Source organism: Thermobia domestica, chromosome 18 (genome assembly GCF_964235325.1).
Source record: "Thermobia domestica chromosome 18, izTheDome1.hap1.1, whole genome shotgun sequence".
NCBI classification, from domain to species: domain Eukaryota; kingdom Metazoa; phylum Arthropoda; class Insecta; order Zygentoma; family Lepismatidae; genus Thermobia; species Thermobia domestica.
This window is the reverse complement of record NC_137471.1, coordinates 166,529,943-166,545,965: the sequence shown is the minus strand read 5'-3', so window position 1 is coordinate 166,545,965 and position 16,023 is coordinate 166,529,943. Positions and strand designations below refer to the sequence as shown.

Genomic DNA, 16,023 nt, shown 5'->3' with positions numbered 1-16,023 from the left:
ACTTATTAGTGAGGATAGTAGGAAAACCACTTCATTGCTGGGCACTGCCGTGCGATACTTCTGTGATTACTTTGTACACTGTCTTCGCATACTGCAGTACTTCACTTTATCATGTCTTCCTTATGAAGTACCGTAGTAGAGGGCACACTTTGCATTTCATCGTTTTACCTTCTTATACATGCGAAAGATAAAATTCCGATATATTTGTATTAATCGTACTATAGTAATCTGTTTTAACTAATATAGGCTGTTTCTTCTGTAGATTTTACAAAGGTATGCTAGCCTAAAATAGGTCCTATCTCGGTAGATTTTAATTGCTTCCTGATTCGTGTTCTGTAATAACACATTACTTACGTAAATTGCACAAATATTATGATCCCTTAACTCTGAGACCCTTCTATGATTGCGCATCATGAGTTAGCACACTGCGCCCAAATGCTTCACTTCACTTTGTATATTGCGGTTAATGACTATCTTATGGGCGAATCCCTGTTGGACAGGGTACACTTTGATTAATATATTTCTACTTAGATAACAGAGTGTCTATCGGTCACGAAATCAGAAAACGGTCATGAAAGTCAAGAAATTTAGCTTTTGGGTCACATTTTTTTAAAAGTTGTACAAATATAAGTACAGACTAGAGAATTTTGTTCTATAAAACGTCAAAGTTCACCACGAAAAATGTCTATAGTCGACTTTAGATGCTACCAAATCGCAAGCAAAGCACATTTCTATCGCATGCATGAAAATTCGGTCTAATTCGCACCCAAATTCTTTCTTAAGAATGTTACAAATTGTTATTGTTTTGTGAAGAGGTCACGAAATTTCATTTTGGAATTTTAGTAGACACCCTGGATAATAATTTGGGGCCGCGGTGGCTCAGTGGTAGAGCGTTCACCTCTGGTGCTTGGGATCCCGGGTTCGATCCCAGCCCCCGCCAAGTGAACTTTGTGGCGGACAAACACCGCGTACGTGGGTTTTCTCGGGGTTCTCCCGTTTCCTCCCACTTTCTTCATTCCACCATTTCATTCATTACTCATCATCACCGTCTCCTTTAGCCTCACCGGCATAACCGTGGGACGTAAAGCTCAAAGATTTCTGGATGATGATCTCACTGGTAAGGACAGCATATTATGACTATTTACACACTGGTTTATTAATTGAAGACTAAAGGGAAAAAGGAGGTAAGTCAAGATATGGTCGAAAATGAGTTAACAGCAGAATAATGTAGCCTGAAAGGTGTAGTTTGCATGCACTAAATCTCACGGTAAAAAGGAAATTAGTCACTAAGAAATTTAATGCTAAAGACTTCGCCTACAGGGGAAGAAGTAGGTAAGTGAGTGGAAAAAATGTCGAATTGTGTAAAATCATAAACAACTGACTTACCTCCCTTTTCCCCTGTAGTCTTCAATTTTTAAATGTTTTTCCTGTAAATTTTACAAATATCTAGATCCGTATAGTTTTTAAGATTTTTTGTCTCTCTTTTATATACGGAGATACAAAAATATGTCGCAATATTTTGGGAACAGATTTTTCTCATTAAAAAAAAAAAATCATATGAACATGTGCTCAAAAGTAGATGGATTGAGAGTTATAGGGTGCCGAAAACGTGAAATAAGTGAAGTTCATAGCTCCACTACTATAGGACGGATCGTAGTCGGGTCACAATATTAGTAAGTAAACTATCCATGTTTTTAAGAATCCTCTGGTACTTGCACACAAATTTTTAGAGAGGTAGGTACAAAAGAATCAAGTATTCCCAAACAGACTATCTAAAAATAATTGTGCAACTACCGAAGGTTCTGAAAGATGGATATTTGGATAGTTCACATCCTACTTCCTCAGTGATATCTTGACCCAACTACGGTCGGCCCCCTAGTAGTGGAACAATGGACCTTTAAAGTTTATATTTTCACGTTTTTGGCACCCTGTAACTACGAAACTATGCACTTCCGACCACAGGTCCATATGAACTTTTTTTTTCTTTCTTATTTTCATGTGAGGAATCTGTTCCTAAATTTTGTAACACCCTGTATACGAGTAGTTACAATTCTTTGCAATATGTGTAGGATTGTCCCAGTGATAAGAATACACCAGTGTGCTGTATTTTATAATTATATATATATATAAGGGTGATTCCACGAAAAAGGGAAATTTTCACTTGGAAAATTTTTGTTCCGTTGATGGTCGCCTATTTCGATAAAAATATTACATGCACTTACTATTACTAAGTACATGTTAACTAGGTGTTCAGCTGAGCTGAATCCTTATTGGTATAGTAAATAAAAAATAATAAACTTTTCAGCACCCACGGAGTTGAGGTTAGTTAACACGGAGTTGAAAATTGCTGTGGAGTTGAGAAACGTGATACATCTGGGTGATAAGTTTTGGTTTATAAGTGATTAAGCTTATAATTTGCATAAAAATTGAAATAATTTTCCAATAGTTTTTGTAAGTTAGAATTATTCTCCTTATGTTGAATAAAATTCTAACAAACTAGATGACACGTAATTTGTTATACAAAAATACTCCAGAAAATACTGCAAACATATGAAAATATATCTAATGAAGGTTCCAAAGTGGAGTACATATATATATATATATATATATATATATATATATATATATATATATATGTGTGTGTGTGTGTGTGTGTGTGTGTGTGTGTGACGTAAATAAGAAAATAAGAAATACACATACACTTATCAAATATTGAAAAAATATTGCGCTTTCAATATGTTGACTATCATATGGAGAGGATACACTTTTCACATAAGCTTACGAAACAGACGAAGTAGTCACTAAACCTGTGTATTGTCTACTTCATTTGTTTCTGAGCTTATGTAAACCGTCTGCCTTCTCTGTGTGATCAAGTCAACACGTCGAAGGTGCAATATTTTTCAACATTTGGTAAGTGTATTTGTATATCTGGTATATATACAAGGTGTTTCAAAGCAATACACACATCGTTTGGGAGCTGATTCCTGACACCAAGATAAGACAAAAAGTATAGACAACTGGGTGCAGAAATGCTTCCTTTCGGAGTTATAGGCTGCCGAAAACATAAAAAAAAAAAAAAAAAATGAACTTTAAAGGTCCATAGCTCCAAAACTATGAGACCTGCCGTAGTCAGGTCACGACTTCACTTAGGAACTAATATGTGCACTATCCAAAAATATGTTTCAGAATCCTGAGGTACTCACGAAGCAATTTTTATAGAGTGAGTTTGGCTACGGGCGTATAATCTGAAGTACTACCAACTACTTCTATAAAAGTTGTTGTGGAAGTATCGCAAGATTCTGAACCATGGATATTTGGATAGCGCAAATACTAATTCCTAAGTAAAGTCTGACCCGACTACGGTAGGTCCCATAGTTTTATGCTATGGACCTTTAAAGTTCATTTTTTTTTTTTTTTTTTTTTGATGTTTTCGGCAGCCTATAACTGCGAAAAGAAGCATTTGTGCACCCAGATTGGTCTATACTTTTTATCTTATCTTGGTGTCAGGAATCACCTGCCAAACGTTGTCGGTATTGTTTTGAAACGCCCTGTATAATGCACACTAAATGACAATGTAAGTCACTCATCATTTCTGTTTTCTTTGGATAATTCGATGTTCTGTTAAGTAGCCCTCATTTTCCACTCCAATGAAGGAAATGTCTTGAGGAAACAGGGAAGGGCTGTCGGAGTTATAGGCCACACAGAATGACAACTGCCAACGCTTTTTAAACGTCAGGTTTAGTAGGCCAGGAGAAATTCCTCCCGATCCGCGTCAAAAAATTGACTGTCCGTATATTGCCCTCAGACTCTTCGACAATCCCTGAAAAGAAAACAATTAGTTGATCATAAGATTGAGACGTCAATAGGTAAAAAACAGATACCATCCATCTTGAATTGACTGAAGTTTTACCTCCGGCTACCTGACAGCCCCAAATCTGAACTTCCGCAAAACACTCCTTAAATGGGCTAGGACCCACCAGCCGGCCTTTGAGTGTGAATGACACGTGGTCAGCGTGTCGGCTCCTACGACCGTTGCGATGGTCTGCGCGATCAGGTTTCAGTACATCTCTACTCAAATGAGTTTTTCAATTGCCTCACTGTGCGAAGTAAACAACATTAATTTTTGAGCTTCCACCGGGAAACGAACCCAGAACCACACACGAAAGGCGAGCATACTAGTCACTAGGCCATAAACGAGCTTTATTTTTATCAATATATTGAAAGAACGAATATTTGGAAGAGCATGAGAATAACAAACACTATAGGATTATCAACTCCGTGAACTTGTCTCAACACCGTGGATTCCTTAGTTTTCAGATGGACATGGAGTTGAGAAAATCGAATATAATTTATCTTTACCGGCCCACTTTTTAACCAGTACATGTGAGTAATTGTGTACGAATTTTCTAGGTTAAGGCGTAGGTTCCTCAAGGGAAAGAAGGTATATACCATACAAATACATTCAGTAATAAATACCATGGTGTTGAGTATCAATTAATATACGCACCTGCTTTCCACACACAAAAATATTTTTCCTATAACTTTTAACACATGCACACACCTTTTTCTGTTCTTCAGTCAAACATGTCTGCCTTGTCTTCTTGTGGGTGTTGCCAATGTGAACGACCATGCTATCTGTTGAGAGCAATGATAATTTTTTCTATTGCCATGGAGTTGAGACGAAATAGAGGTGACAGAAACGAAGCATAGTCAAGCTTTGGAAAATAATCGTTATAAAGGTTTACTTTCCACAAAACCGAAACATTAAAGTGTTTTCTTCCATTTAATTACCATTCAACGATGTTTGATTTGCGACTTCAGTTGTAATTTATTGATTAAAATCAGTCAACTGTAGTCTGTGACAGCCCACGGTGTTGAGAAATTGGGTAATAATTAATTTTTTACGTATGTTTCGTGTTATGTTTGCAAACTGTTATACATGGCATACCTACTTTGTGACGGTTACTACCAAACAAAATAAAAATGAGGTGATTCTTTCTAGTAGTAGTTTGAAGAAATGCCCGTGACAGAAAATTTCCCTTTTTCGTGGAATCACCCATAAATATATTTATTATTTACATATATTTTATTCAGTGTCTCAACTTTGATTTCGTCATGTCTAGCTGTGTAGATTGAGAATATCAAGGCCATTGTATAACGAAGGTGGAAGAGATCGGTTTATACTGAGACAGCTTATGTTCTATTAATACCTTAGTGGTATACTTTGGCGGATTGTTAAAAAAGTAGTTCACTGACCACATTGCGTTACGTTTTTCTGCCGGAACTCGGTGAGTCTGGGTTCAAATAACTGTGGGTCTACTGTACTTACAGTATCGAGTTTCTGTTTGTGTGACTGATATGTAATACAGAGATGAATGCATGGTCAGTTTTACTCATTGTTTACTGGTTTACATTTTTTGTTACAGATGGGTAGGATTAAGTCTGGCTGAGAATGAGGACCCGCTTTACTTATAGGGTGAGTATTGATACGCATCAGGTAGTGTGCAGTGTTAATACGGGAATTTAGAAGTTAAAAATTCATGTTTGTGAAAATGCGTAATTGCCGTGTTGAGATGTTTTCAGACCATTAACTCAAGAACACATCGTGTTGAGACAGTATTGTACAATGTGATTAATGTTCAACACTGCTGTTGGATGTTTAGCAGGGGTGACCAACTTGTTGATCCGCAAATCGTGATACATAGTTCGCGGTGGTCTCAGTCATATCCCACTCTACTATACCAGCACCGAAATGCGATTAGAAGCCGCCTTTGCACACATACTACCCTGTACTAAGTTGCTGTTGATCTGTATGATAGTTTTTCTATAGAAACAAAGAAAATAAATAGGTCATAGTTACTGACGTAAATATAAAAATGGTAACTTAAACAATTACACACATATAGTTGGCAACACTGTACTTAGAAACCTAGTAATAATGAGAATAAAAATGTATGATGTCGTAGACATCCCAAGTTCATATCAGACAATACAAATTATTTTCCGTAAGAAATAATGACCTTTAAGTTGTGGGCCTTAGGTTGGTGTTTCATGTAACCCAAAAATACCTTGGTGCTCCTAGGGTTAACGAAGAGACAGCACCATATCCCACATTTCTCTTCCAAAAACAAGAAAACATTTATTTTTTATTCCTAATGGGAAAAAAGGATGGAAAAATTCAAGAATAAAAGAAAATCGGTCACTCAATACGAAAGAAATAAGAGTAAACTGTTGATGCTGTTGGGCTGCGGTGGCTCAGTGGTAGAGCGCTCACCTCTGTTGCATGGGATCCTTGGTTCGATCCCAGCTTCCGGTGGTTGACAAACACCGAGTACGTGGGTTTTCTCAGAGTACTGCCGTTTCCTCCCACTTTCTTCATTCTACCATTTCCTTCATCTCTCATCATCACCGTCTCCTTTAGCCTAGCCAGCATAATCATGGTACGTAAAACCTAATAATTTTAGTTGATGCTGTGTTTCAGTTCCAACGAATTGTTTGTAGAGCTATTACAGTGATGTTCAGTAAAACAGACAAATAGTGTTCTGAAGGTGTAATAGATTCTGTTGCACGAGCTTATCATTCTTAATTTATACGTAATCTAAAACTTTAGTTAGGAACATGTTCTGTGGGGTCATAGGCAAGGCAAATATATTTAATTTCATCAAAAAAAAAAAAAAAAAAAATTGTATCTGCTTCTTGTTTTATGGTATTTTCTTTTGCCTGCCAGTTTTAATTTTGGCAACCAAAAGGGCACCTGTAGTATGTGGATTGCATAACACATACTTGATGCATTACCAGTTTAGAAACCAATTAAGACAGCTAATCTCGGATTGAACATAGCATCCTCGGGAGTAGGTATTAAAGAATATGTCCATAGCCCATGGCGGCCTCGTTAGAAGATTTTAGTAAGTGAATTATAGCATTGGTACTTCTTGGTTCCATCGTCTTCTTTTATAACTGTTCTCTTTTAAGGAGGACCTGTGGAAGTTTTGTCGGCTTTTTTCGTGGTTCTCCGAATCCTTTTCTGTTCTCGTTGGAGGTGTAGTCTCCTGTCTTCTGTCACGGTTTGTTTATAATCTTAGAAACACGTTTTTATAGTGGAAACATGTGAGTTGCAGTACGTGTGGGTATACAGATGCTTGCACTCCCCACACTGAGAAAAAAAAAATCCCAAGGCATCATCGTGTTCTAACACAGTGTGTGCGAATATCGCTGACACATTATATATGCTAAACACCAAACACTATGTACACTATAAATAAATTAATACTGTGGTGAACATTGAGACACTATGAGGCCTTCCCTGCTAAGCAGGATCCAAAAGATATTATCTCCCTCAGAACGGGTTGGAATGCCATTATTAGTGTTAATAAATATAAACTAGTTTACTAATAGTGTTGTTATTAGGTGTGTCCTGTATATTAGGTGCAGACGCCGGCGCCGGCGAAACTGTCCTTTCCAAAGGAAATTATATGTCTTTACAAATTGGCGGAGTCGCACTAATAGAACGAGCCTTACGGACAGTCAGACACAAATAGGTCATTATTAATATCGAAATTAAAATGAAGATAAGAACTGCAAATTAAAAAAAGAAAAATCCTCCCTTGGGAAGCCTCAATATTTTCCATACGTTTGGGAACGCCAAGTTGATTCCGCTTTCAGTGGCAAGGTAACAGGATAAAAACGGATAGGAGATGAAAGGGGTAAAACAAGGAACACATACCACTTAATAATCTGATTTAGAGCTCTATTCTGTGCATTGTAAACAATGCTACGTAAAGATGGATTTAAGTCTAACACTTTCAATCTAAAAATTTTGGAGAAATACAGTGAATCTTACATGACTAAAAAGAATAGGTCAAAAAAAATTTTAAAACTAAAACAAGAAATAACACGAAAGTATTAGACTTTAATCCATCTTTACGCAACATTGTTTATAATGCGCAGAGTAGAGCTGTAAATCAGATTATTAAGTGGTATCTATTCCTTGTTTTACACCTTTCTCCGTTTTTATCCTTGTTACCTTGCCACTGAAGAAGGAACCAGCATGGTTTTCCAAAAGGTATTAAAAATATTTATACTTTCCAAGGGAGGATTCATTGGTAAGTAGCCAATTTTTTTGTTAATTTGAATAATCCTTTCATGCACCCATGTAATTTTAATAAAAACTGCAAATTTGTTTTATGAACAGTCTAACTTTCTTTACAACGTGTATAAAGTAATGATGATCCTGATTTTATAATCATCCTATGTAAATGTTTATAAAGTATTATATCAGTGACAATATGGAAATCTCATGAAAGAAATAATAATCGAGGAAGTGACAAATTGTTGTGTTTTGTTCTTGCGTAGATAGTTGACTCTTGAAGCGGAAGAAAAGGATTGTAGTTTTCGGTCAGTAATAGATTGTAGTGATTCAGCCTAAATAAGAGACAATAATACAGGGTGTCCCACATAAAACTGGCACGAGATTCAAGTAACACTTTAACAGCAACAATGAATAGATAATGGTAACGTTAAAGAGTTAGATGCTGGAAGTGGTGGCCATGGACATCCAGGCATCGCTGACCTCGTTTGATGACGATACTAGCAACACGCTGTAATTCTGCAAGCGTAATGTTGTTAATATCTCTAGTAATATTACGTTTAAGATCATCTGTTGTGTGAGGATGTCTGCATAAACTTTGCCTTTCAGTATGCTTCATAAATAAAAATCACATAATATCAATTTGCTGTTCTAATGCAAACTGCCCCATTTCTGTCACAAATGTTCCTTGTTACCACATGCACTGATAGACCACATAACACATTGCAACAACTCAGCAATACGAGCTTCTCACGATAACTCACACAAAAACACACTGCTGCACTGAACTTTCCAATAAAATGCACTGTAGCCAACTTTCGAGACAGTGTTGTCACCCTACAAGCAATTTAACTAGAGATGATTAACCGGTACGTGAGGCGTACCGGTTTTATGTAGGATGGTGAGTACTCTACATTTATTGTTTTCCTTTGCTTGTTTCTGTCTTTTTTTTTCTTCTTTTAATCTGTAAAGAATGGTTTAATCCTGTCTACTGAAATATCTTGGATTCGCTTTTTGAATGTCGGTGGTAACTCCACTCTGCAGGGTTGGCAAAAACCATGGTTTTTATTGAAAAAACCAAAAAAACAGTTTTTATTTTGGTTTAAACCCGTTTTTTTTTGTTTAAACCATATATATTTTTTTTTTTTTTGGTTTAAATAATTTGCTCTGTGTATTTATATCACATATGGACAGAAGTAAGCTTAAAGCGGGATCCAAACCGCTTCTCGGCTTACATCCAAGAGAAATTGTCCTCCATTTGAACTCGAAACCGGGACTAATTGGCCACAAATGCGGTACGTCTGTCGATTCACTCACGAAGGACTCCTGATAAAAATACGTTGACTGATCTTTACATATTTGTTAATATAATCGTCAAGACTCATTAGTATAGAAGGACAAAAAGATAAACAATTGCACGAGTGGATCCATTATACAGAATTACAAATGGACAATTTTAAAGTACCACAGAGTACAGAAGAACTAATTTAGTCCAAGTCAGTTCACTACGACTTTTATTAGTCCAAGTTAAAAAAATATAACGACTTACTTTGCATATCAGTAAGAAAAGTGAATAAAGATACGAATTATTTGAGTCCATTTTGGCTCTGACCCATATATACATAAATAGTTACCAAAGATTCTTGTTATTTCAATAAATGCCTCTCGGGGGGTTTGTATGACCCCCCTCCCAAAAAAAAATACGGCATTTCAATGTATTTTATCAATAGTAAACATTATTAAAACGAAACATTGTTTATAATTTTCCTTTGGTTGCATAACAATAATAACAAACTATAAAAAAAAAGTCACAAAAGAAACATCCATAAAGTTACATAAAAATGATTCTTTTGTAATATAATGTCTTTGAGTAAAGAATGGGGAATGTAGGTCTGAATATAGTACGAATAATATATGGGAGTGAAACGTGATAACCTACAAATGTGTGTTCATCAAGACTTTACGAATAGTTACAATTTTACGGAATTTTTTCGTTTTTTTTGGTTTAAACCAGTTTTTTTTTAATCAATTGGTTTAAACCAGCCAACCCAGCCACTCTGTATAAGTTGGAGTTTAATAAATAAAGAATTCTTGGCGGTCCTTCGTAGCTGGACGTGGAAGTTTCTGCCTGACCCCTCTTTCGTGATGGGAAGTGTATGAAAACTTGATCCCTGGGTTTATATGTCTTTGGTCATAAAATTTCTTTTGTTGTAAATGACCCTTTTCTAAATGAATTTTAATTTATCTCTTACTGCTATTAATTTTTCTCTGTCCACTTGGGCGGAATTTTTAATTCCTAATATATACTCATGTCCAAAATTGTTGTCGCATGTCTGTAAATGTGTTGTAGGAATATAATTTGATAACGAATTCGCCCGGTATTTCTTACAATGTTAGTTTGTGTATAATAGGCAAAGACATGTATGTGACAAATTTCATATCAAAAGAGCAGTAAATAAGAACAATAAAACGAAAATAAAACTTACTTGTCCATTTAGCAACATTTTGTTTTACTCATTCTAATTTTCGTATTTATGATTCTTTTCCTATGAAATTTAGCACAAATATACAATTCCCGATTATACACGTAGTATCAGTATTAAAAGTATCCTGCAAAATCATTATCAAATTATATTCTTACATGAAGACAGTTCTAGATATGCGACAATCATTTTGGACATGAGTGTACATTCAGTGAATGTACGGGGTTTATAGCTAGATAATAAGGAACTTGAAGAATATTTTGTTCTAGTCTGAACATATGTTTTAATTGCAAATGTAACATATGGAACCATCTTGGATGGAATTGGAACCATCTTTAAACAGCCCTGTATAATGTTGTTAGGTAACTAAACCCAAGGATGATTGATTATATGTAAAGCCATAGTTTTGTGCCAAATTCTGTAATTTGGCATGCAATTAAATACATATTTTATATTGTTGAAGACTCTGATTTTTGTAAAACAAGAAATGCTAAGTTAGAACTTGTTTAAAATGTTGTAAACATTTTTTGTACAATGAAGTGCAGATCACAGAAGTCCTGTAATATTATTTGAATTGTTACTGGTTAACAATTGTCATTGAAAAAGATCTCCTGGCCTTCATATCTTTCAGAATTGTTGATTGTGAATGAAATCCATTTGAAAGAGAAAGTTGGATCCAAAATGTCTTCTAGATTCGGGGTAAGACAACTTGATTATCCAGCTTTTGCTTAAGTGTTTGTGCATGTTGCATGTGGATGCTGTGCTGGTGAAAGTCTCATGTCTAGATCACAAGGCTGTGTCTTTATTATATACCTTAAACTCAATGAACAAAACTAATGATTTTGCTTTCTTTACACTAACCATATATATGACATTACTTCGTGAAATAAGCAAAAAGCGGTGTATCATAGTAAGTAAAAGTAAAGAACATTTCTTGTAAATCATTAGACCGTGGCATAAACGTTTCATCCAGTGCAGTTCGTAGCTGATAGTGTGTCAACTCCAGGAAAATAATTTATTTTATGTTGAATACTAAGAATAGCCTTTCTACAAATTAGACTCACAGAATGAAAAGAAATTAAAATGACTAACAGGTCGACATGAATTGAACTTGAAAGCTCCCGGCGTGCAAAGTTGTGAAACAGTTCCTCATACTGAGGCGAATCTCTCTCTAGCGAGCTTTGACTATCAAATATAGCGAGCTTTATTCCTTAGACCATGATATATATATATATATATAAAGCCCAATAGCCTGAACCTTTGGGATAGTCAGTTTTTGAGTTTAAACTAATTGTGATGTATCAGTTGGCTTCTACAGGCAGAACAGTGAGGACGTGTTAAGAGTGTCTGTCGCGCGTCAACATTAAGTTTTGTTTTAAGCTGGGAAAAAGTGTCAAAGAGGCTCGCAAAATTTTAAAATCAATGTAGGGCGATGAAGTGGTGTCATTGAAGACTGTTTGCAAGCGATATGAGCGATTTAAAAGTGGCAGGGCGTTGGTTGGAAACAAGCAACGATCAGGACATCCTCGACGTCAAAGACAGATGAAAACGTGCAAAAAGTGGCACAAATGATTCGTTCGAACAAACGAATGACTAGGAGAGCACAGATCTGTGAAAAGCATTTTAACTGCTGATTAAATGGGCAAATAATTTCCTCCTCTATTACGAAAACGTGCCGTGCCACAAATTGCTTTTGATCCGCGAGTTTTTGGCTGAAAAAATATTCCTGTCTGTCCATATCCACCTTAGTGACGAGATTTAGCACCATGCGTCTCCTGGGTCTTCCCAAAAATTAAAGCCATGCTTAAGAGAAAATGTTTTGACACCATTTCTGACATTGAGAGGGCCACGACAGAGCAGCTGAACGCTCTTCCAAGAGAAGCCTCCAGCCATTGATTCAACGTTGGGATAAGTGCATTGCTAGCCAAGGAAAGTACTTTGAAGGAGATTAAATCAAATTCCATGTCAGCTTTTCACTTTGTTTCTTGTAAAATGATTCACCGTTATTTTTAAATCACACCTCGTACTTCTGGAGTAAAATTATAAGCTCCCATATGCTTACGCCGCGCCGTGAGCTAATAATTGGAGCGGTTGGCTAAGAGGCTTAACTTAAAAAAAAAATTGTAGACAAACACTCTTCTAAAATGTGAAAATTCTGCAAGATATTTCATATACTTTACTATAATAAGTAAGAATTCGGCGGGGGCTTAAGCCCGGAATACACCCCCTAAATACACCACTGGATATAATGGATATATATATATATATATATATATATATATAGATAGATAGATAGATAGATATATGTAGAGCAACCCACATTATGCTTTATTTTTAGTTTAATTATGCTTTATTTTTTTCCAAATTATGCTTTATTGTGCCTTATTGTTAATTTCAATCAGTTTTACATTAATCTTGTATAATGTATACTATTTATATTAAATATTCTAAACATCTTGATCTATTTATTAATATTTTATGCAACCACTTTCTTTCATATTTCATGAACTTTCTACTTAATCACTGTAAAGAGATGCTTTACTCGAGCCAGTTCTTTCTGTATGCGCCTTAGAGGTGCATATATACAGAAAGGGAAAGTAAAAGATGCCACCATAAAAACACAGAAAGTGCTCAAGTTCAAGAGGTACACATAACAATATAGCGTGAAGTTCTTGTGCAATTTTTCTACATACATTTCGAATCATCATTCATAACTGCGCGAAGAAAACTATTGTTTATTCATTATTGGCGGGAAGTTTTCTTCTTCTTTTCCTTTTTTCTTTTCTCCATTTCAAAGGATTACACCGAAAAGTTTACAGAAATAAAAATAAGCTTTTCATTGTTGCATTGTCATGTTCTCAAAAATTTTGTATTGTAAATACTGGTTTTAAAAAATATTAATACACTATGTGAAACTTGCACTTAAACAGAGTTTTTCAAGAATTGTGCTATGTATTTTAAATTATGCTTTATGCTTTATTTTCTAAAATTATGTTTTACTATGCTTTTAAAATTAGTTTCTTCTGGACCGTTAGACAACCACAACCATGTTCAAGGTACCAACCATATGTGTAAAATGCCATTATGCTTTTTATGCTTTTGGGTTGCCCTAGATATATGTAAGCAAATAATAAATACGAGTTTGAGCGAAAGTAAAATGGTTCAAGCTCGCGCTATTGCACTTTTTTTTTTTTTTTTTTTTTTTTAATATTCTGGTTTATTTTTCCTTTAATTGCTGGTGGCTAGTTTTCAGTACCTGTGTAATGTTAATAACGATGATATGAAGTGTGGACGTGAAATAAAAGCAAGGATAGGAATGGCGAAAGATGCCTTTAGAAGGAAGAAAATTCTATTTTGTGGGACCTTGAATAAAGAATTGACAAAAAAGACTCATAAAATGCTTCGTGTGGGGTATTGTGCTGTCTGGGTCAGAAAGTGGACACTATGCAAAAATGATGAGAAATGAGTGGAAGCTTTCAAAATGTGGATGTGGAAAAGAACGGAGAGAATTAGTTGCATCGAGCGGAAAATGAATGAGATGGTGTTAGAAATAGATGGGAAAAAAAGAACAATGCTAGATATTATTAAGAGGAAGACAAACTTCTTGGGACATTGGCTAAGGAGGAAGTGTATCATGAGGGACGTTTCAGAGGATATGGTTGCAGAAAAGAGAGGAAGGGGCGAAGGAGACTACAATTAATGGATGATATAAAAACAGAAAAATTGTACATGAAGACGAAGAGGTTAGCGGAAGACCATGGAGCATGGAAGCTTCTCAGTTGCAGCAGGTGACCTGCCAATAATGGCAGAATCCTATGATAATGATGATTAATTGCTAGATAGTCGTTTATTGCTGTGGTTGAATCTATACTCTGTAGACTTGTGACATGTAACACCATGACCTCTGACATTTAAAGCTGGGAAATTAAGTTCGCTAGCTTCAGTACGGGCTGCTCTATTTGTACTCATCTTGTTTTAGATTTGGTTTCAGTAAAACACAGACAGTTTATTTCCTTTCTTTTTGAAGAATTGTGAGATGTGATGGCAAATATGGAAATAGTTGTGGTACAGCACCAGTTACTAAAAGCTGTGTGTCTCGGTTAATTTTTGTTTTCTCCAAAATAATAATAAAAAAGTTAAACTGAGCATCGCATCATCGAGCACTACATAAATCTTACGATAAGTCTTTTGCAGTCAATGGTTTATAAAAGTGGTTATTTTTACTGAATTTCTTTATCCAAATTTACATCCTGAAAAAAAAATATTGTTGAACTGCACGCAACACAAATATGACATAGTAAGTTTTCGACTTTTTTTTTTTTTTTTTTTTTTTGGGCTTCTTAAACTAAAGCTCCCTTACTCATCACAGAAACAAAGCAACTATTTCAGACAAAACAAATGTGGGGGCTTAAGTTCATTTTTTGATTTAGCGCAAATATTCATACACTACAGATGTACGATTGTTAAACCACATAATGGTGGAAGAGTACACCAAATTAGCTGTACCTTTAATGCGCTATTTGAGTCCAAACTCCATTGAATGCGACAATAACACTGTAGTTTTCTAGTTTACCAGAAGACCAAAGTTTGTTCTGTCTCCTGTGTGTTGTTAAATGAATCGACTGTGCGCACTGTTTACTTTTATTCACTTTAGTAATATGCAAGGGGCAGCCAAATAGTTCCAGGAATTTCGTTTTAACTATTTACTAGCACAATATAGGTACGTATTCACTTAATTGCCTTCGAAATAAGCTTCTTGGGAACACACACACACACATGTGTTCCACCGCTTCTGTCATTGCTGGAAACAACGCTGAAAGTCCTGTTTTGGTGTGATCAGAAGTCCAGCCGTTGCCTTGGTTTGGATGTCTCAGGGCTCATAGCGAGTAACTTTTTTTTTTTTTTTTTTTAACTAAAAATTACTTTTTTCAAGTTGGTCACTAAAAGGTACTTTTTTTTTTTTTCAAATTTGTCACTAAAAGTTACTTTTTTGGTAGGTAAAGTGACTTTTTCGTGTGATTTATGTTGTGCATTGGTAGTTTTCTAAGAAAAATATTATAAAAATAAATGGAAAAAGGCAAAAATTTGTTACTCATTACTCTTCTCAAACCTTCAGTACTTGCTGGCACATGTGAAACAGTCAGCTTTATTCTTACTTCAGCTTTTATTCTTTCTAAAGCATAGTGGATAGTTGGTGGATGCTTAAGCTCTCAAGGTGGGGTTGAGAACCCTTCTGTGTCTACTCTTCCTTCTATCATAATAGTCTTTTAGTTTTCTCTCGTAGTTTTCTTACGTCTTGTTGCAAGGTTAGAAGTAGGGTAAATTGCGGGACAGGTTGTTTGAGTTTTGGTGGATATTATGTTGTTATCTTTAACTTCTTAGCGACATAATAACTTCATCATACTCCTCGGCCACCATCAACTTCCAATCGAGATACTCACCGAGCTTCAAACG

At 35.5% G+C, this 16,023-nt stretch overlaps 1 protein-coding gene across 6 annotated transcripts in view; it reads left to right on the top strand.

Annotated features, from left to right (window-relative positions):
* The window catches only part of LOC145675577 (uncharacterized), a 60,428-nt gene that overhangs the window by 1,773 nt on the left and 42,632 nt on the right, over nt 1–16,023 (top strand). For 4 of the 6 annotated variants that reach the window (XM_081746095.1, XM_081746096.1, XM_081746098.1 and 1 more), the window contains exon 2: nt 5,427–5,476. In XM_081746095.1, the coding sequence (XP_081602221.1) occupies nt 5,453–5,476 (24 nt within the window). In that variant the 5' untranslated portion in view covers nt 5,427–5,452. Of the gene's footprint in view, nt 1–5,426; nt 5,477–11,200; nt 11,269–16,023 lie in introns of all 6 variants that reach the window. The other 2 variants (XM_081746097.1, XM_081746099.1) reach the window with 1 other exon arrangement.